Source organism: Phocoena phocoena, chromosome 2 (genome assembly GCF_963924675.1).
Source record: "Phocoena phocoena chromosome 2, mPhoPho1.1, whole genome shotgun sequence".
Taxonomy (NCBI): domain Eukaryota; kingdom Metazoa; phylum Chordata; class Mammalia; order Artiodactyla; family Phocoenidae; genus Phocoena; species Phocoena phocoena.
In genome coordinates, this window is record NC_089220.1 from 175,163,610 (window position 1) to 175,185,890 (window position 22,281).

Genomic DNA, 22,281 nt, shown 5'->3' on the forward strand with positions numbered 1-22,281 from the left:
TCTCATTACGAGTATGAAAAGAGAGTGTGAGGACCCTCCCCAGGTTGGCAGACCATACATTGAGAAACCGTGCTCTAGTCTAATCCTCCCTTGGTAAAAAGAGAAACTTAAGGCCAGGAAAGATTATGGTCTCGCACAGGCTCACTCCAGTAGTGAGTGAAAGAACCAAAGCCAGGCCTCTGTTCTCTTTCTCGCGTGTAATGCAACTCATCTTGTTTACCCCGAGGAGCTTCCCCCTCACCACCCAAAAAAGGAAAATTCTCAGATGCTCTGTCAGGGTGACTAAAGGGGCAGGACTTACCACATGAGGGATTTAGAAATTCTTCCAACGTTTGCAGACTTTTTCATTCAGTCCTAATGTTCTTCGTTGATCTCAGTTTTGGAAGCAAGTGCAATAGGATTTGAAAAATATCTGGGAAATTTATATTATAACTGAAATTATAAAAGACCTTAGTAATGATTTTTTTTCCTTTCATATTTGCTAATCATAAAAAACCTCTTGAAGTCGGTACCTAAAAGTGTTATTAAATTGATTGTGTAATTGATGCTTTTAAAAAGTTACATTTTGACATAAGCCTGGAGGGTTTGTTCATCAGAAGCTCTGTAAAAGGCCACAGAGTTTGGGATTAAAATATACACACTACTATATATAAAACCAACAAGGACCTACTGTATAGCACAGGGAACTCTACTCAATAACCTATAACAACCTATAACGGAAAAGAATCTAAAAGAGAATAGATACACATGTATACATATAACTGAATCACTTTGCTGTACACCTGAAACTAACACAACATTGTAAATAAACTGTATTTCAATAAAAAATAAAAAAAAGAAGAAGAGGAAGGCCACCACGGAAGAAGCCTGGCTTTTAAGCACTAGGGCACTGTGAAGGGACTCCCTCTGTGTTAATTTCCTTAAAATCTTAAATTTCCTGTAAGTCTCCAGTAGCCATGCTGTAGACTCCTGTTAGGAAAAGGAAGCGCGCGTTCTCTCCTGAGGGTTACACTCTGATTGGAAAAGGTTAGTCAAAAGGATCTTCATTTTCCCAGCGTCGAGATGGATGGTGTGGCACTCACAGCCGCTGGAGGAGACAGACAATATAAACAGAGTCATCGCCAAACCCCTTCCTTAAGTTCAGCGTGCTGGAACGGAAGGAGAGCAGCTTTGGGGCCAGAGTGGGTTCACACCCATCTCTCACCTACCAGCTTGTGACCTCGCCAGGAAGATTCAGTTCCTGCACCCGTGGCCCAGAGATGTTACTATCAAGAGCGGGTGGAGGATGAAGTGAGATCATAGCTTAAGCACCGAATCTGACTCTTGACGGAGGGACATTTTAGTCCTTCACAAGGAGGTTTAAGGGTTTAGGGTGAGGAAAGATAGAGTTAATAAGTAGAAATGGGGAGCATATACTCTACCTATGGTAAATTTTCTCACAAAGAAAAGAAAGGAGATAGGGCAGTAGCTTGAAGAGGAGAGAAAGCCCAAGGATTATTTATGGTTGTTGGTTTTGTTTGTATAGTTTCTTGTCCAGCAGAAACACAGGAGAAAGCAAGACAACACAGCTGAGAGCTATCAGGTCACTCATTTAGTGAATAACGTATTGTGCGATGGCCAGGTACCAGACAGGGACTAGGGACCGAGGTCCTGGCAGTGAACAAAGCCAGCCCCTGCTTTCTTGGAGCTTACATTCTAGTGGGAGGAGACAGGTGGTATAATCTCATTATAAACATAAGTGCTGTGAAGGACAATTAAAACAGCTGAGCACCTGGGGCGGAGCACGGCCTTCAGGTGGGATGGTCGGGAAGGCCTCCTGAGCTCCGGGGCTCGCTGATGGTGTAGGAGCCCCAGAGGCAGCGGAGGGGCCTGGAGACAAGTGTGGGTGCCGCACGGTGTTGGGGACACCCCATTTCCTGATTCCGAGATACACATCTTCTCACCTTTCATGTTTCAGGACTCGGGGCATATGGTGTATATTTACAGCAATAGGGCCTCGGCCTCCTGATCCCCACCCCAGGAAAAAGTAACCATATTTGTGTTGTATAATTAAAGAGGAGAGTTTAGAAGTAGGAAGCGGGGCAGTGACCTCTCTCTTTCGCACAAGGTGTCAGTCACTTGAAGCTGCTATCACAAAGTACCATGGACCGAGTGGCTTCCAAACAACAGAAATTTATTTCTCAAGTTTAGAGGCAGAAAGTCCAAGATCAGGTGCCAGCGTGGTCAGGTTCTGGTGAGAGCCCTCTTCTGGGTGGCAGGCTGCCATCTTCTCAGTGTACGCTCCTGTAGCAGAGAGAGAGGAAGAGAAGTCTCTGGGGTCCCTCTTATAAGGGCACCAATCCCACTCATGAGGGCTCCACCCTCGTGACCTGATTAGCTCCTAATACCATTACACTGGAGGTTAGCATTTCAATATGTGAATTTGTGGGTGGGGAGGGAAGGCACAAATACTCAGTTCATTGCAAGGTCAATGCCAAAAATTACAAGAGAGAGAGCCATGGGGAAGCGTAGGGTGGGGCAGAGGGGTGGGGCCTCAGACGAGCAGTGGGAGAAACCTGGGCTGGTCCCAGTGAGGGACTGAAGGGAGTCTGCTAGGACAAGAAACTGACTATGGAATCAGTCTGCAGTCTCAGACTGGAAACCTGACATTTATGATGTTGTCCAGTGTTCACAGCGGTTGGATTTCTCCAGCACCAGGCAGCAGGCAGTGGGAGTGGAAAGCACGGGGGAAGTAGGGGAACCAGGCGGGGTAAGCACTGTGGAAAGACGCATGGCATGCCGGGAGTATCCAGGGATGATCAGGCAGGAAGCCAACTCCAGGACCAGGAGTATTTACCTAAGTACACATACCTATGTACGTGCAGAGCCTCGGGGAAAAAACGCAGGTGGACTGTGTCATCGCTCCATCCCCTTGGAGAAAATGGGGAGTTAACTCTTACATGTTCCTAACCTGTGGACGAGAGTGAATGTTTCCTTCAGCCAGGTCTGTAGTTGTCATCCAAAGGACAATAAAGATATTGACGGAGGAGAAGCCGGGCAGAATTCAAAAGGAAAGGAGTCCAGATTGGTCCCACAGCTTTCACACTGCAAGGCCTTTGTGGTTTTGTACCTCAGAATCTGTACAGTATATGGGGGTTAGCTCACGGAGGTCCAGACTGGTCCGCCCCATGGGAATAACTACCACAAGCCTGGGACCTTGGTGCCAGCAGTGCCTGGTGCTTCCTTTTCTTTCTCTTTATTTTCTTCCAAGTGTCAGTATCATAGGTGGTCTCTCTGTGTTAAGGTAAGATGTACCTTGATTGAAGAAATGAGGAACAGTAAAGATTTAGCAAGCAGGAGTTTTAGGGAATAATTATCCACATAACAAAGAAATACGTGGTGCTGTACATTTGTACTTACAAATCATGAACTGTTTGACATAAAAGCTGAGGTATAGAAAGACCTCCAGCAAAAAACAAAAATGTCCTAAATCAGTGTGAGTTGTGAAGATAAAATATCTGTACAACTCTACCATAAAGCAGGGGAACCATTATTTCAGTTTTTAAAATGCAGTTTGCACATTCTTTAAAGATGTCTGTTCTATATATATATATACAGCAAATCTACTTTTGAAATTATGGTATAAAAATAAGAATATCTTTGTGATTCCAGTCCCTTGCTTTTAACTATCCTGCTGTTGAAACATTGTGATCTTTACACTCTAGTTTCATAATCATGGTATTTTGACCAAAAGCAAGAGCTTCCTGCACTGTCCTAGTTTAGTCGTTCCAGCTGACTGCATGTTCTGATGTTGAAACCTTGTCTTTCCGTTCATCCCACTAAGGAAAAGGTTTTCTTCACCAACTATCATCCCAGATATGTAACTGTTCCAACTGATATTGAAATATAAGGTGTAAACAGAAGGGGTCCATTTTTAACTCGGTGGTGGAAGATTTCTTGCCCTGAGACGTTTATGTAGCTCACTAAAGCCCTTTTGCAGGAGGTGTTTCCCGGCTCGCCAGTCCTGTTGAGAAACAGCTGACTCAGAAGAAGTCCGCATCTCCTGGAAAGACAGCGCGCACAGGTATTTGTTCTATGGGAGTTAGAGTGTCGAACGAAGTGATTTGCTGCTTTCACCTTGATGCGGTCCAGTTAGCAAGGCCTTCTCGGTTTCAGCTGTGTGACTCACCTGAACGTTCATAATCCAAGCAATATTAACAGCAAAAAGAATAACGGGAGGATGGGCTTAACAAAGCATCCCTCTGGCTCGCTTTGCGTTCCTCATAGATCATTAGCTCTTAGTCAGATTCTGGCGCTACTCCGTCATTCTTAGATTTGGGTAAAGATACCAAGTTGACTGCTGTGTCATAGTGAATAAAATCTTGCTCACATTACAGGGTTTTTTTGTTTTTGTTTTTGTTTTTTGCCAAAATGATAAATAACTTCATCTTTCTCAATGCATTAAAAATGAGAATATATCATAGTTTTCAACTGTCTTTCATCAGAAGCACTTGAAATTAAAAATAGTTCCTCCCAGAAATGAGGACTGATACGGGGGCTTAATTAAAATGAAGGAGAAATTCACTGAAATTGAGCATTATTAAAATGTATTTTAAATGTAGTGCTTTTTAAATTTTCATTTGGGACATTAATTATATGACCCAAAAAGAATAATTAGCTACTTGAATTTAACAAAAACCACATTGTGTCATTTTTTTTTCTTTTATTGCCGTTAGTGTTTTAGGTAACTGGCTTTTAAATTTGTTCATAGAGTGCTTGTTTCCCCGTGCTTCATGACATATTCACATATCTAATTTGTTCAATTTTATGGGCTACAGACCCTCTTTGGATGCTAGACTTTTCTTTCTATAAACAAGCTATCTTAAACTTACTTCTTAATGATCCCCCACCACCACCGCAGCATACTGAAATCTACAAGTGCTGTCAAAGTTCTGGTTGCCCTGACCCACCCTCTGAGAGTCCCCATATTTTCTCTTCCGAATTGAGAAACCCCGTGGCCATTGCTCTCACCGCCCTCCTTAGATGTGGCCAGAGTCGCTAGTCCCACTCTAGACCCCGTCCCTCCCAGGACCCCTGAGACCTGGGCTGACCCCCATCCCCTGAAGGGCCACCAGGGGAGTTTTGTCCCCTGCTAAGCTGGAGAACAACAGCAGTTAGCATCAATGCTCGATATAAACAAAAGCAGAGGAGGGTGTCCCCAGAGAACAGCTCTTTACAATGCACGTATGTGCACTCCTGTTCACTAGAACTGTCCATCTGATTAGCACTTTGTCAACTGGATGCAGAAATGGGGGGGCGGGGCAGGGAAAAGAGAGCCTGATAGGCTGGATCAGATGTAATAAGTGAGCTGTCAGAGAGAAGTGCTTTACAGGTTTATGGGGAGCATCATTCACAAGTAATAGTTATTTCTTCCCGCTTTCCTTGATTTACCTCTCAAGAAAGAAATGCCCTTTAAGGGTTTACTGCTGCTGCCGTATGATTCACGGTCAAGATTTGTGCGCTTTTTCCTCCCACCAAAAATAAATGTCAGGAGCTTCGTACTTCTTGGCAAGAGAAGGTAGGAAACTGCCGAGAATCTAATATGTGGTAAGCACTACCCTGGCACGTTTAATGCGTACCTTCTTCATTTAATCCTGACAGCGACCAGATACTATTATGCCCATTTCATAAATGGGAACATTCAGGCTGAGAGAGTGACTCTCCCAGACCACGAGACAGAGACAGGAGTTGAACCCAAACCCGTGATCTTACCGCTAGAGACTGTGATGGTGACTGTCACCATGCGTAATAGCTTCCAGGCAGCAGGTAGACCTGGGAAGAGCCTTTGGAGTCAGGCGGGCCAAGGCTTGAGTTCCAGCCTGTTACCCGCTGGCTGCAAAATCGTCATCTGTAAAATGCACATAACAGTAATTCCTGACTCAGCGCGTTGTGGGGATTAAAGGACATAACGCACGCGGAGTATTTTGCACAGCACCTGACACGTAACTTGGGAACATGCTTGCTTCCTTCGTACAGTGTCAGATTTCCTGAACTTGGGCTCCTAGTAGAATGACTCTAGGCGGGCTGAGTGCTGTAGATGTGTGGACTAGAGTGATGCTTGGCATCCCGAGTCCTTGGAAACAAAGCACCCGTGTGCCTGTGTTGCCAGCACGCTTTACGGTGCCATCTCTCCCGCCAGCACTCAGTACAGCCCTGTAGATGGCGCCGCAGAGCCGGGACATGCGGGAGAACGGGTGGGCGATGGCTCCACGTGTTTGTAGGTTTTTCAACAAAATTAAGTTGAGCTCCCTTGTGTTCTGAGACGTTTCTTTCATCTCAGATTTCTCCGGGGTTTTACCATGCTTGTTCTAACCAGAGACCATCCTGGGAAACAGTTTGAACCCCAACTGGAACTTATTATTGGAAAGCCAAGTGGGAGGGAGAACAGGGATGCCAGCCAATAAAATTGAACATAGGGTTTTTCAGTTTAATAAAATTAAAACCTAAACAAGTCCTAAAAGTTTTGGCTCTTTTGTGGCCAAGACTTGGCAACACTTGCGCTCCGAGCCTGGAGCCAGGGGCTGCGTCAAGAGCGGGGGACCCCCTTTCTCCACCTGCTCTCGGCTCCGGCTTAGCCGCGGGCCCTCCGGTCCCCACAGGTGGAATGAGGGGCAACCATGCCCAAACCAGCCAAGGGTCGGGTGGGAAGAACTTTGTTCACAAGCAACACTGCAGGCCTTGGTTCATGCCGGTGGAAATCAGGAAGTGAGCTGCTTGCAGCTCTTGGACAGTCGCCTGCCCCGTGTTCCTGACTCTTAACACTGTTTGCGGGGCCACGTTGTGGCACAGTCAGATGGGGCTGGCTCAGATGCGGGCGCGCGGTGTCACTGGGCCCTCGGCTTCCATCCGCCGCCTGGCAGGGCAGCCAACGCGCACCAGCCCCGGGCTCTGGAGGACATGGAGGGGGACACACACGGTGCTTTCTCCGGACAGATACCTGGCCGCCTTTCTGGGTTTGTCAGAACCCTGTGGATAGGAAGTGGGAAACTCAACTTTGAATATCCGCTTTTACCTTCAGGTGACTATTACCTTTTCGTCAGTTCTCTAATAAGTGGGCTGTTGGAAAGAATCATTTGATGGTAATTGAAGTTTGGAGATATGACAAGCCATTGCTATTTCAAATTTTTTTTCTTCTCCTTAAAATCCAGAGATAAAAATTATATTTTGGAGCTAATTAGGGCAATTTTGTAAAGAATTTTCCCCCTTTTGAGGGGAGGATGAAGGAGAGGAAGGAAGGTCACTGCTTTGCATTGGAATGGGACGGACCTGGGTTGTGTGGATTTTGGCATGTAATTAACTTCCTCAAGCCTCTCTTTGCCTCATCTGTAAAAGGGAACAATAATGTTTATTTGCAGAGTTTGCATAAGGATTCAATTAAAAGACCAGCACAGATTCTAGACCATAATAAGGACTCATTACCTCCTCGTTTTCCTTTAATCCACAGTTAGATCAAATTCTCACCAACTGTAAATGTCACTCTTCAAAATAATTGTTCAATATGCTTAACATACTAAAAACAGTCCACATTTAAACTCCTAATACTACGTATTTGCATTGTAGAACTGTGCAAAAATGAATTTTACTGAGTGAGGCTTTTATGTTTTCAGTTTGGAAAAGTCCATGTTTAGTGCCTGAGAGTCCTGTGGGTCTCTCTGTGTTATGGGTAATCCCGCAGGATTTCCAGAAGTGATGAATCTCAGTAGAAATTTCGACTTACCATTTAGTGCACAGTTCTGTGAAATCTGTAAGTTAGTAGGTGGCAGGTGACGGGGTTTAGATCACACCATCTGGGAGAGGCCTTGTAAATGTGTCATGGAATAAACCACTGTTGCAGCTACATGGCCAAGAAAGACTTCCCACAATCAGACATCTCAGTGTTTTAAAAAACTTAATGGCATTTGCAGTTTCTCTAAACACTCCTATTGATCAAACCTCTTTAAAAAGAAAAAAAAAGAAAACCCCTGTAGTTATTATAGAATAACTCACCTTTATTGCAGACTGCCCTGTTTTATTTTAAAGAGCCAGTGTTGGGAGGAACAGTTCTCAGGACTGCGGTTGTCCTTCGGGGATGAGCTCTGATGCTTCTCAGGGCTGAACATTGGGGGGTACTGATAAACTGCCTGTCAGACGATTCGATTACTTCCCTTATCATTAGCAATTCTTATCATTAAGTAGGCAAGGAAAGTAAAAACCCGAGATGCTCTCAAGGTGTCATCTGGACACAGTCATTTACGTACAGATGCACACTTACCCATCACAGATATCCCCACGGATACCCCTTTGCAAAACGGATCCAAAAGGGAAACTTTCATTTTCCTTTTATTCATTCAAAAAATATTAGTAAGTACCTCCTGTGTGCCAGGCCCAGAGAGTGTTCAGTGGGAAATGCACATTCATCTCACCCCGACCTGTACTTCCCCCGGTGGCTCCACCCCGAAGGCCACACTAAGACCAGTTTCTTTAGTTTCCTTTGAGAGATATTCTGTGTGTATACAGGAATAGATTTGTGTGTGTTTCTCACTGCTTTTTTTTTTAAATCCCAGTGATAGCATGCGATAAACCTCACATCTCGGAGAGTATTCCATATCAGTCTAACTCATTCTTCTTTTCCACTGTGGTACAGTATTCCGTTGTATGGTTGGATGAGTATTGTATTAGTACCCTGTTGCTGGATGTTTTAGCAATTCCTAGGGGTTCTTTTCTCCTTCTGTTTTTGTGGCCTCGCCGTCTTTCTCCTGCCTTGCTTTTCTTCTGATGCATCGTTTCATTCCCTATCACTGCATCATTAATGATTCTGGGAGGCGGGACTCAGCACCACCTTCGTGAAGACCCCACCCTTGTATGTAATCCCCAACAGATCCGGGCAGGCATGAGCGAGTTAGTTTACTGTGCAAGGCCTTGTCTTCCCACCCCACAGGTTTCTCGTGACTAGCTTGTGGTTAGTGATCATGAAGCCAGTTGATACGCTCTTCTACGCCAGCACCCACTTCTTTGAATTGCAGGGAACTTGAGGATGACTCTGCGGCGGGCCCCGTACCTCTCACCCAGGGCCCTGTAGTCTCAGGCCACCAGGCTGCTCGCCGATCAGTGTTCTCTGTTGCCAGGACAGCTGGTTACCCTAAAGAGTTTCCTGTGCTCCTGGACCACGGTCGGCCTCCTTTTCCTTTGACTGCCATTGCTCTTTGTGTGTGATTTTATTTCCACTGTAATGGACGAACTCTTGAAGATCAGTTGAAGCACATCCACTGTTTTTCTTTTTTTTGGCGGTATGCGGGCCCCTCACTGTTGTGGCCTCTCCCGTTGCGGAGCACAGGCTCCGGATGCGCAGGCTCAGCGGCCATGGCTCACGGGCCCAGCTGCTCCGCGGCACATGGGATCCTCCCGGACCGGGGCACGAACCCGTGTCCCCTGCGTCGGCCACCAAGGAAGGCCGAAGCACATCCACTTTACATGTATCATAATTAGCTCCCTCCCTCGCCTTTGGAATGGCTCAATAAAGATAGTTGGTTTCATTGCTGGAACCCTTAACTGTCAGAAGGTTGCTTTCTTACACTTGGTCATAAAACCTAGGAAGCCCCTTCCCAGTGGAAGTCTTCGGGGACCTTGACGTGACCTTGACCACCGGCTGTTGCTTCAGCTGCATCTTCTCTTCTTTGTTATTTCTGCTCCTCGTTGTGCTGATGTCACCCTTCTCTGCCTCTGAGGGTCCGTTTTCTGCTTGTAGCTGTTCCTCCTCTCTGATCCCCGTCTTTTTCCCTCCTCGCATGTCTGTTTCCTTTCAAGCGACGTCTACTCCGGAGCTTGCTTGTTTCTGCCACTATCTGTGGGGTTCACATCCCAACAGCATCACTTACGGTCTCTCTTGTTCGTTCCTCAGGTGGTTCGGCAGTTGGCCTCACCTCGCCCCTTTATCTCAAAAGGTTTTGTTGTTGTTTGGTTTGGTTTTTCGTTTGTTTGTTTTTACATCATGGTGCAAACCCATTTCCTTATGCTGGCAGTGGGCAAATTTTCAAAGTAATTTGGCATTGTTCAAGCTTGCTTTTATGTGTTTTTTTTTTTTTCTTTCAGCCACTGGTCACTTTATCACAAATACCACTTACAAATTAAACAAATAATTATCAGATTTCTGAGCCCATGCCTAACCCTGTTCCAGGCCCTGAAGAGGCAGATAAACTCCCCACCCTCGAGAAATTCACTCCAGGGGCGGGGGAGCTGCGGACCATGATGAAGTCTGTGAGCACGTGTGCGGGAGAAAATGAAAACAGGAAGGCAGGGCAGGGAGCTCAGAATGGGGTACAAGTTACTGAGGCACTCAGGGAAGAGTTCATCACAAGGAGGCTGTTTGAACAAAACTTGAAGGGAATGCTGCAGCAGGTACCGGCGGTCACCTAGGGAAGCAGTCAGGGTGGTGAGAGCACAGGCAAGGACCAGCCCCGGGGGGGCGGTTGGCGTGCCTGGAGGCGGTGCGGGTCAGAGGGCTCCCAGGAGCCGAGGGCGCCAGGCCCTGGAGGCCCCTGAGAGGACTTGGGCTCTGGCTCGGGGACCAAGAGCCGACTGCACAGACTTGAGCGAGACAAGTGACGTGTCTTGTGCTGCGATGCGTTACTGTCATGTACTATTTCGAGAGGACTTGCGGCTAATTAAGGCCAGCGTAGCCTTTCTTCCAGCTCTTCTCGCTATAAATATTGTGTGCTCGATCACTTAGGAGTATGGCCTAGACAGAAATCACCCAATGTTTCTTCTTTTTTCCCTCCCTCATCCCCGATAGGTTGTGTAGATGCAAAGTTGTGATTGTTAGTGGAATTATTTAATAAGCCTCGTCCCTAGGCAACCAAAAGCTTTCAATAATTTTAAGCTCTCTGCACACTTTTACCAGTCCTGATTTAGTATATATCAATACGTACAACTTACGTCAGTACTTCTTCCGGAAAGATGAGATGAGGCTTAACGTGAAAGACGTTTAAATTTAAAGGCTGTGAAAAGAGAAGTAAAAAATGAATTAAATTATGCAGGAAGATGGAGCAAATGTAGCATATCAATTTGGGTGACTGTTGTGAGGTGATCGACCCGTCAGTTTACCCATGAGCTTCATGGTAGCAAAGCCAAAAAGGAAAAACAACAGATGACATAATTATTCTTGTCTGATTCCCCCAGACCGTAACACGGCTCTTTTTCCTTCTTCCTCTGATGTGAGCTACCAAAATTAATTGGCCAGTCAGTATATATCTCAACCTTATTCCTACTGTGCTACTTATTTGTTTACTCGCAGTGTCATTTTTGCTGAAAACATCAGTTTTCTGCTAAAATCGCCGGTTCACTAATTGTAGACATGAAAATCAAGGTTAATTTTTTTTTTTACTGTTTATTTGTCTGCTTTACCAGACTGCCAGCTACCTGAGGCAGAAATTGTATCCATTCATCTTTAGATCCTTGGTGGCCCCTAAAGAAATAGTTCTTCAGTCCTCTTCCTGTGACTCCCAAACCTAACAGGCTCTGAAAACAGAAAATGTTATCAATCGTTGGGTACCAAAACTCTTTCAGAGGCAAAGCCTGAACTGAAATAAGACACTTTAAAAACCTTTATGTTTTTCCCCCTTGTGACTACTCATGTGTTACTACAGAGGTGGTACTAGGTTTAAGTAGGGGTATCCTGCAGACTCCGCTGGGTGTTATGTAACATTTGGCGTGAGCCTCTCACTACTTTCCTAAAATCTGAAAGTGTAAATTCCAAAATACGTCTGGCCGCAGTGGTTTCAGAAGAGGACTCACGGGCCTGCCACATCCACCGTCTAGAATAGTGTAGGTACCTGGTAAACACGCGTTGAAGTGAAGCTTGACTAATACGAGGTACTTAGAAATGGGACGCTCCCCTGCAGCCAGGCCTTAGGAGCTTGAGGCCTCAGGGGATCAAATGGGTGAATCAGCCCTGAGAAGCATGAACTGTTTCCCCGATTGTTCCTCAGAGCAGTAATCACGGCTCTTCCGTCAGCCTAATAAATCTGAGGAATGTCAAGTGTTAGCCTGTCAGTTAAAGTTGTTCCTCTTGGTGTCCTGGAAGGGGCTTTTCGTGTGATTCATGTATTTTTTATGTTGTCTCTGTATCTTATCACTGTGTATCTTTTTGTCTTTCTTCCAACATGCTTGTAAGGTGTCACGTCAGCTTTTTTAATACTGGTGATTTAATTGCAAAAGCACACATAAACAGTTTGGAAGGTATGAGAAGAAATCCACAAGTCACACGGGAAAACAGCCACCAAGCCAGCATTCAGGCTGGAATTCATCCACTGTGCAGAACGAATTGGCTGCCAGGGGGTCAAACTGTGTATCCTGAAATTGAGTGAAAAAGAAGTTCGATACAAGAAACATTTGTTTCGTACCAAAGATACAGTGGGAAATAGCAAGGCAGATCCAATGCGGGCTTCACGCTCACAGAGCTTATTAATAGGGAAAGCAAGACATTTATATGAAAGAAATAGAGTACAAGGCAGAACATGCCAGAGGGTGGGCAGCCCGGGAGCTTGGGGGGAGGGGTGGGGTCGCCCTGGCGGAATTAGGCCAGCGGAGAGGACGGACTTGTGGAATACAAGGAGGGGGAAGCCCCAGCTCTCAGGAAGCTCTGTGTTTAGTCATAGAGAGGCATAAACAGATAAATTACGTGGAAAGTGGTGAATCATTAGTCCTGGGAGGGTGGGCAGGAGCTGACCTTCAGTCTGGGTCTTGAGGAACACGGGGTTTGCCCCCAAGGGCAGGGCTGGGTCTAGCGATGCTTCCAGGCAGAGGGAATGGTAAGATGCTTATGTGACACCAGGGTGACTTTTTATGCTGCATTGTCCTTGCAGGTGAATCAAACAGCCCTCCTGGAACGATTCAGGGTGGGAAGGGTCCGCAGGGTAAGAGTCAGTTTAGAACCATCGCTCCAAAACTTGCGCCCCGAGTCCTGGCGCCCAGAGTGGTCCCGGGCCCGGCGCCCTCCCTCTCTGACCACGCGCATCCAGGCCCCTCCCTCGGCTCGAAGGCCCTGGGGCTGCCCCCCCAGAATTACGCGCTGATGCAGGTGGCCGGCCAGGAAGGGACCTTCTCTCTCGTCGCTCTGCCACACGTCGCCTCGGCTCAGCCACTCCAGAAACCCAGACTGCCTCTGCCCAAGAACCTGAAGCTGCCCATCCCCCGGTACCAACGCCCAGGACATAGCAAAGGAGCCAGAAAGAAACCGGGGTTCAGCTCCTCCGACAGGGGCTGTAGCCAAGCTCCCGCCCAAACCCAAGCGGCCCCTCCCCTGCCTGAGCATCCCGAGGCCCCGCACAAGCCCAGCCCACCCAAGCCGGCGCTGGCACCCGGCCAGGCCCCGGCCCCGCTGACCAGTGGGGGTGGCCATGGAGACCCTGGGCCCCCAGGGACCAGCGACCGCGGAGGTCGGGACCCTCCCACGGCCCCAGCGCTGTCCACGCCGGAGGAGCCCTCTGCCGAGCGGGGCCTCCCGAAGAGTTCAGGGAGAGCAGGCGTTGCAGGCAAGAAGCCCTCCAGGAAGCCTGCTGTCGCCAGGGGAGAACTTAGAGAACAGGTCGACCCTGCCAGGGCCGCGACCCATTTGTCTCCAGGCGTCATTGGAAACGCGGTTCAGGTGGTCCCTTCCATCCCCAGAGGTAAACTGCCCATCCTGCCCTACTCAAGAACGAGGGCGTCGCAAGTTTACAAAGGCGGAGCCGCTGTGAACGTTGCAGATGTTTCTCTCCCTGGGCTCAGGGCAGCCAGTGATAAGACCTCGTCCATCCCAGAGGGCTTCTGTTCGGCCCCGCAGGTGGCCGACAGGGCACCTGCCCCACAGGCGTCGAGGCAGAGCCCCTTTGACAGGGCCTACTGTCCGGCCACCAAAGCCGACCTCAACCACAAAACAAAACCGAACGGCGGGGCAGCCAAGAGAAGAGGAAGAAAACGGAAGGTCCCGGATGAACTTCTGACATTTCAGGGTAAAAGGAGGAAATGTGTCAGTAATAAGTGTAAAGATGGCAAAGAAAGAGCCAAAGCCGATCCCCAGGAATCCAGGGACCAAAAACCTGGGGCTGTGAAAAAATACCGTAGCATCATGCCCAAACCTGTCCTGGTCCTGCCGGCCCTGGCTCCCCTGGCCTCGCCCACGGCCACGTTACAGCCCCCGGCGCCCGGCAGCCGGGAGCACGCGTCGTTCAATCACTCCCTCGCCGCCCCCAAGCATCTGGGCTGCAGGCAGGACGACGGCCCCTCCCCGAAGCCCGGCTCGGCCTTTAGAAGTGGGTTCTCCGGCCTCAAGAAGCCTTCGCACGGATGCCACGTGTGCGAGCACGCCTTCCAGCCCAAGCAGCACCTCCGCGAGCGCGCCAACACGCACAGCGACAGCCGGCCCTACAGCTGCCGGCTCTGCCGCAAAGCCTACGTGCGCCCGGGCAGCCTGAGCGCACACGTGCGGCTACATCACGGCGACTCGCGGCCCAGGAGGCTCGTGTGCTGCGAATTCTGCGCGAAGGTGTTCGGCCACGTCAGAGTCTACTTCGGCCACCTGAAAGAGGTGCACGGGGTGGCCGTCAGCACCGAGCCCTCCCCCTGCGAGCCGCAGCTGCAGCCGGGGGACTTGCTGAGGACCAGGGAGCAGACTGCCCGAGGGATGGAGGGACCGGTGGACAGGTGAGTGTGGGGATGCTTCGGATTTGAGGTCAGGGCCAGATTCCACATGCAGCAAGGTGGGTTTGGAAGACCCTCCCCCAGGTTAAGATTTCATAAGGGAGCTGCCACCTCTTCCCCCTGTTCTGTGAAGAGTGGCCGCATTCCTCTCTGGTCTCTGATCATTAGTGATTTTTGATGACTCCGCCTTCTATGAGCCAGGACACAGAGGTCCCTTTGAGGGACGCTGGGGACAGTTGGGCAAGAGATTAATTTTGCATCTGAAATATGAAAGAGTAACTTAGTGTCTGTAGTTCTGGTGCTTCCGAGAAGTAGTGTTCTCCAAACTCTTGGCCACAGAATGTATACGCAAGAGCAGCATTTAGCCCAGAATACGGCGTGGCAGGTGGCGGGGACTCAGCGCGGCTCTGCTGCATGGACCAGCCCCCGGGTGCGGGCCTGAGGCGCAGCACTTGCCCTGTTTCCCGTCAGGCCGGGTTTACCGTCTCCTGTGTCCTTGTCTGTGCAGCGCTGCTTCCCAGCACCGTAAACGAACCAGCTGAGTAATCTGAAAGCCTGCCAGGCGGGTCTGAGAGTTGTGAGTAAACCAGGGAAACGCCCTGGTCTGTCCACCTTGCTCTAGGTGGTGGGGCGGAGGTTGCCCTGAAGGGAATGCTCGTCAGCACCGTGAAACTTGAACATTTGACAGCGCTTTAGATCCTCGGCCCCTGACCATTCCCAGGTGTCCTAATGGTTCTAAATCCTTTCTGTTCAGTTTCAGCTTGGTCTGTCATATTCATTAAAAAATAAGTTACGCCTGTCCTGTTTCCTCCCGGCCTTTCTGGGGGTTTCTCTGTGTCTCTGTAGGCATTTCTGCCCCTTTTCCTAAGGTACATAGCAGCCTCCCCAAAGAAACCTCACTTCTTAATTGTTGAACGGAGTCCATGCTGAGTTTTAGCTAAGGTGTCCAGACTGCACTGGGTGATCAGGGAGAAGGAGGGCCCTGGGGGGCGGGGGGACAGTCGCCTCAGCCGGACCCAGCGAGTTCCTGCTGCTCTCCTGGTGCTCACGTCTGTTGCCACGGTAACCAAAGAACAGGTGGCTCCCGGGGGAGCCTTCCTTCGGAAGTGGAACCTGCCGGCGTGGGAAGTGTGAGGCCCCAGGCAGCACTGACCTTGGCCTTCACCATGGCCTCTGCCTCCCACGCGCTCTCTGCTTGCCCCTTCTTCGGCCCCTCCTTGGTGAGTGTGTCTGAGATCCCCGAAGGCCAGGAGCTGTAAGGAGAAGTTCCACTTGTATTCTTCCATGAGATCTGATACAGACTCTTTCCCCCCTTTCCAGGGAGACCAAGTCCAGCCTGGAAGAAGACCTCCTTCTAAACCAGGCTGATGAGGTCAAGTTCCAGATCAGATGTGGCCGCTGTCAGATCACTGCCCAGTCTTTTGCTGAAATCAAGTTCCACCTGCTTTACGTTCATGGAGAGGAAATCCAGGGCCAGTTGCAAGAGGAGCTCTCACCCTCCCCAGGAAGCAGGGGAGCTCAGGGAGAACTGGTTCAACAGGCTGCTCCTTTCTGGAAACATCCTGAGAGAAGAAAGCAGCTTAAGCACCGTCCCTTGGACGGGGAACTCTGTGCAGTCCCCAGACTGAAAAAGCAACTCTACCTCCGTCATCAGAATGATGTGGAGATACTTGCGAAACGTGAAGGAGCCCAGCCGGGACCCAGTGAGCCCGGAGGACACCCCCAGGGCCCCGAGGGTCCCGGCCCCGACGCTGCCCTCTCCCCGCCCCGGCCTGGCTTTCGCTGCATCCTTTGTGCACAGACGCTGGGAAGGAAGGAAGAGCTGCTCCTGCATTGGGAAGAGCGCCACAAGTGCGAGGACCCTCTGAAACTCTGGACGGTTCTCAGCACGCTCTCCAGCCAGGGGGTCATCGAACCTTCCAGCGAGACCGGAAAATGAGACAGGGAGCCGGGGGGTAAGGGGAGGTTTTCTCTCCGCTTCCTCTGTTCCTTGGTGGTGCTTAATACCAAAAATGAAGCAGGTTAGGATCAGCGTTAATGAGCACAGTGAGTTTTGTACAGTCTTATTTTATTATGAAATATATATGTACGGGGCTTGCCTGGTGGCGCAGTGGTTGAGAGTCCGCCTGCCGATGCAGGGGACGCGGGTTCGTGCCCCGGTCTGGGAAGATCCCACATGCCGCGGAGCGGCTGGGCCCGTGAGCCATGGCCGCTGAGCCTGCGCGTCCGGAGCCTGTGCTCCGCGACGGGAGAGGCCACAACAGTGAGAGGCCCGCGTACCGCAAAATAAATATATATATATATATACACACACACACACACACACATATATATGTACATATGCCCTTGATGCCTATTTTTCTAACATAATGCAGTTTTATTTTAAAATTCTATGTTCTGTTAGTATCTGAGACTTTATTTCAGATTCAATAAAAAGATAAATTTGCAGATTGAAATGTAGAGTATCATAGGCTATTCTTCAAGTACGGTTTTTAGTAAAAACACGTGTTTGAGTTATTTCCTGTCCATGTGCGTGTATGTGTCCTTTCGTTCACATGTTTTCTGTTTAAGTAGGTTGACAAATGTGGTAAATGTCCAGGTGACAAAATCACTTCTGTCTCAGCCCTGGCATATTGTTGACCTTTATCAGGTTCTCTAGTCTGTTTGAATGTGCCTAGAGCAGCATCTTAAATAAGGTTCTCATCTATCATAACTGGAAGTCCGGGTTTTCAGGACTTTGATTTTTTTTAATTCATTTTCTTAAGTGCACATCCGTTGAAGCTTAGATGCTGTAAGTCTGATACCTGTAGTGTTCCCGTCAAAGTCATCAGCCATTTCTTAGTACTTCAGCTAATAGAAAAACCACTTTTTTGTTAAAAAGTTATTTTCAGAAAGTCTTTTGAGTCAGAAAATTTACAACCTGGAGAGTGAACTGGGTAGTTCAGCCCAGATGTCAGGTGTCTCAGCGGCCTTTCCTCTTCCCCAGTAACTTCAGAGGGCTGTCACTGGCTGATCAATTTTAGATGCAACTGTGCCTTTCAAGCCCGGGTCCTCTTTGAAAGTCAGGAGTAAATGATTGCCTGTTAAATTCTTGGGAAATTACCTCGAATCAGAAATGTTGCCATTTGAAGTTTCTGGCCATCCTGGCCGCAAAATCGTTTTCTCGGAATGCGGGAGTCTGAACACTTCAAGCCACTCGGATCCCGGGCTTTGGTTGAAAGCGCCGTGCACGTGGCCAGCCCTGTTCCTGAAGCTGGGCCCGGGCATCGTCATAACATTTTTCCGTGTTAAAGGAAGTTACCTAAACGGAGGAAGACCTAAATTCTAACTGATGAGCTAGCGGGTGTTAAATCATCTTTCTGAATGTCTCGTTTTAAAACCAAGTGTTCATAAGTACCATTTGGTTCAAATAGCGCAAAAAAAGGAAAACTCAATCCTTGGCTTTTTTGCAAATAGTTTTATAAATTTGAGAATAAGAAGGTAGGGATAGAAATCTCGGAAAGGTTCTGCTGTGGTTCATCAGTCGATCACGCTGCGCCCAGTCTCAGAGAGACACTATCAGACCTCCACTGTGTGAACATTTTTAGAACTCGGCTAGTCACGGGACAGCTTTACCATTCAGTGCAGCGTCTAGTTTGCTTCTGGAAGAGTGGTCTCGAAGACACTAACAAATGAGCGCTACCACGAACACTGCTTGAGTTCAAACCATGAAACTTGACTTAAACTCTGAAGTGCTTCTTAGACCTCTGTCTTCAGATGCTAAAAGCAGGATTTCTGAAATACTGGCCAAGAAGTCCTCAGGCAGAGGAGCGGGTCCGTTTGGAGACAAAGGTGTGGGGGGCAGAGTGCGCCCACCCCGCACGTAAAGGAGAGTCCGAAGTCCCCAAGGTTGCGAGGACTCTCCCCTGTGGCCCATGTTTAATCCCATATTCTTGCAGTGAGAACAAGACAGTGAGGGCCCAGGTAGCCTCTGGAAAGAAATAGAGGGTTAGGATGGGCCAAGAGCAAAGCTGGGGAGACGCAGTTGGCTCTTCACAAAGCGCTCTGCCTGGGCCCCCTTCTCAGGACGCTCCCTGCATTTCTCCAGGAGCAGCCCAGTGCCGCCTAGGTCAGGGGGTTTCCGGTCCTTAACGACGACGCTTCTCCAGCGGGAATGCTGCGAAGAGGGACTCCGACTGGGGAGGTAGGATAAAAGGGAATCGTTCAGCTAAAGAACTTCGGGAACAGCTCAAGTTGATTCCCCGGGGGGTCTTGCTTGCCAATCCTTCCGTGGGCGCAGACGTCCCAGCCTACGTAGGTGACCCACAGGCAGTGACGTGTACAAGGAGGTGCTGTGAGGCTTACTGCCCGTGAGTTACCTTTTGAGGCCCCGTTCTCCAACCGGTAAGATGGGAGCCGTGACACACACACCCCCCCCCAAAGCATCTGTTGTGAATGGTCGATGCCATTCACATAGAGCGTGGGGCACATTCATAGAGCGTGGGGCACACTTGGGCCACGGAGTAACTGGGGGCTGTTATTTATTATACCTTTGGGCAGACTTGCAAGAAGAGGTATGTGGTGCCATAGAAGGGTAACTTAAAACAGCTCAGGTCGGCCTCACGTCCAGAATTCAAGGATAAAACCTCTACGGAGAACCACAGACATTTGCATCCTTGCATAAAAAGTGTATTTTAATTTTTAAATAAACTGGGATTGGGATCACATGGAGGTTTGGCGTCTACTTAGTCAATACAGGAGGTAAAATTCACTAGATGATCTCTGTTCTAAGTTCCACTGTGGGCCACGAATCCCTCCCCGTGGCTGCCCTCCACAGCCTCTGCTGGCCCTGGTCACAGCGCCCGCCCTAGTGTCCTGAACCTCACGGTGGGCTTCTCTGTTTCCCACACTGGACCTGCCTTTTGAGGGCAGGGACTGTGTCTTTGCTCAGCACGTAGCCCCAGAGGATCCAGCCCCTGACAAGGAACAGTGTACAATATTTGTTGAAAAAATAGATATGTGAGCAAAAAACAAATAAAATTGTCCCTTTCCCTTTCTATGAATAAATCCAGCTTCAGGAGCTCCCCACCTTAGAGCTAGGAAGGCACAGAGGCAAATTTGGTCTTAAATGCAGCACGTCCCTTTCACTTCATGTCTTTTGCTTCTTGGCAAGTTGTCCCAGAGCCAGAAAAATGAGGGGGTTTTTTGTTTTTTTCTTTTTCTTTTGGCCCTAAATTATTTATGAAAGTTACAGCATTTTAGATTTGTATTGTTTCATTAGCTGTCGCTTTTATTCATGACCCCTTTCGTTTCTCTCTCTTTCTCTGGACCTCTTCCTGCTGGAGCTGGACCGTTCCTCTCATATGGAAAGTTGTCTCTTCGTCGCACGCCATAAATAATCCAACCTGCGTGCATTCCACTGTCTTCCCTGGCTCCACGCTCCTTCCCACCCCCCAGCTGCCCCACTCCAGTTTTCTGTGGCCCCAGTGGCATGATCGTTGGCAATAAATGCTCAGCTTCATTTATTTACTGGAATTCTCAGATCTGGACCAGTTTGCTCCATTCAAGCTGCTGACGTGTTTTGTTAGGTACACATTTTGTAGAATCTCCCCGTTGTGCTGAGCTCTGAGGAAAGGGCCCTGGTAAGGATGAACTGGGATTTAACAGATTTTTACCTTCAACTTTATATGGACTTGCCTAACGTCAGGCAGTCGGCAGCTTATCTGGACTTGGGGTCCAATACATATTTGAACCATATTCACCTCTCCAGGGATGCTCCTTTTGGAGGTGAAATGTTTATTGTATCTCATATTTGGTCATGGTCATGGTTATCCCCATAATAAAACTATAACCGTGGTTTTGCAAGCATATTTTAGACTTGTCTTTAGGATCTTAGCTAAGTAGTACATCACATCTTCCGTCCTCTGAAGTGTGAGAATGTTTCAATGTGTTGACTTAACCCTGGGAGAAAATCCAGGGTCTACTGAAGGAGACCAAATATGACACTTGTTCTGATTTTGATGTGAAGCTAAACAGGTTTGGGATTTTTTTTTTTTTTTTTCAGTGAAACTTGCTCACATGTTCAAAATTGCCCACCACGCCTTGGTCAGCTTAGCCATAAAGAATTCACCTGTAATAGGATGGCAGTACTTGCCTCTTTCAGTACATTCCACAAACAAAATTGCAGGCGAGTAGCATCACAATAGATCATGTTTTGATAAATCAGTCACTAAGTGCTACTCAAAAAAATGAAAGATTTTTTTGAGTAGGAATTTAATCTCCAGTCAGGTGTTGCAAAGAGACCGCCCACCAGGTGTTCTAAGGGCATTTGCAGAAACAGCAATGAACTTGATCTGATTATTGCCTGAGTTGTCATGCAGACCTTACCACAAAAATTTGGCCACAGAGGAGATCCAGGGGCCCAAACGTACGAGCTGCAGGCCCCTCCCTAAGCTCTGGCTACTTCCGGAAGTCATTGCTAAGTGTGTGTTCTTACAAAACTAATACACTGCCTTTTCCCAGTCTCATCCAAATTAAAGCACAGTTAAATTTTTCCTAAGACATTCATTGAACCAAGCCTTTTTGACAATGGTTACAACTAAGGAAAGTGGAAATATCCAAGAAGACTTAAGTCCTTTGAATGGTGTTTATTCTTTCTTGAAGTAAAGGGTGGGTAGGGCGAGCACGAGGGCAGCAGTGCCATGTCAAGACACGGCATGAGGAACTTTCTGATGATGAAAGGAAAGGCCCAGTGGGGCGCCGTAGGGCAGTGGCGAGCCTGGAGCTAGGGTCCAGGCGGCAAAATGGGATTAATAGTTTGGTACCACCTCCATGGAACAAGCCAAATTTGACAATTTCTATCAAAATCTTTTTAAAATGCACAGACGTTTTGACCCAGGAACTCCACTTCCAGGAATCTGGCCTATAGATATTACTGCACGAGTTCACAGACAGATGTGGACAGAGAAAGGCACCTGCCATATCAGGAAACAGAGGATGTTGCAGCCATCAAGCTGTCAGCCACTGCAGCCGCCCCAGACTGCGCACCCAGAGCGGATTCGGGATGGAGAAACCCAGGATGCGGGCCCCAGATAGCTAAGGTGCATATCAAAGGAATCATTTCAGCGAGCCCAGACCCCTGCGTCTTCCCGTACACAGAAAATTGCTAAATTCGTTAATTTGATGTGTCTGGTTTTCTTTAATTAACAGTCATCTTTCGATGTTCTGACGACCTGGGTTTTTTTTGCAAAACCTCCTATATATCCTGGCTTCTCCCTTACGGTCCCTCCAAGCGATCTGAGAGCCTCTCTCCCGGGCCTAAGTGCTTAGTATGTCCACCAAATAAAACGTAATTCTCAACTTCAGGGTTGTGGGGTTTTTTCAGTCGACACATATGTGAGGATGTTCGGTGCAGCATTGTTTATAAGACTGAACACAAATTCAAATACCCGTCGGAGCCGGTTTAAAGAAGCTTCAGTGCTCCAGGGGACAGAGTACCGTGCTGCAGGAGAAGAGATGGAAGCTGCACCTCAGGTGCTGAAATCTGTACTGTGTGCAGGAAGCAAGCTGCAGAGCACGTACGGTGTGCTGTCACATGAAAAAGGAGGA

At 48.4% G+C, this 22,281-nt stretch overlaps 1 protein-coding gene across 1 annotated transcript; it reads left to right on the top strand.

Moving 5' to 3' along the window:
• The first annotated feature begins 1,062 nt into the window (after positions 1–1,062).
• On the top strand, positions 1,063–16,633 carry ZNF438 (zinc finger protein 438). The gene is made up of 4 exons (XM_065871805.1): positions 1,063–1,069; positions 3,980–4,063; positions 12,879–14,697; positions 16,015–16,633. Exons 1-4 carry the CDS (start codon positions 1,063–1,065, stop codon positions 16,631–16,633), a joined length of 2,529 nt encoding a protein of 842 aa, XP_065727877.1.
• The last annotated feature ends 5,648 nt before the right edge of the window (positions 16,634–22,281 follow it).

Coding starts and splice junctions, on each gene's coding strand:
- ZNF438 (XM_065871805.1), top strand. Junction 4,064..12,878: donor TGGAAAGACAGCGCGCACAG/GTATTTGTTCTA, acceptor TTGTCCTTGCAG/GTGAATCAAACAGCCCTCCT. Junction 14,698..16,014: donor ATGGAGGGACCGGTGGACAG/GTGAGTGTGGGG, acceptor CCCCCTTTCCAG/GGAGACCAAGTCCAGCCTGG.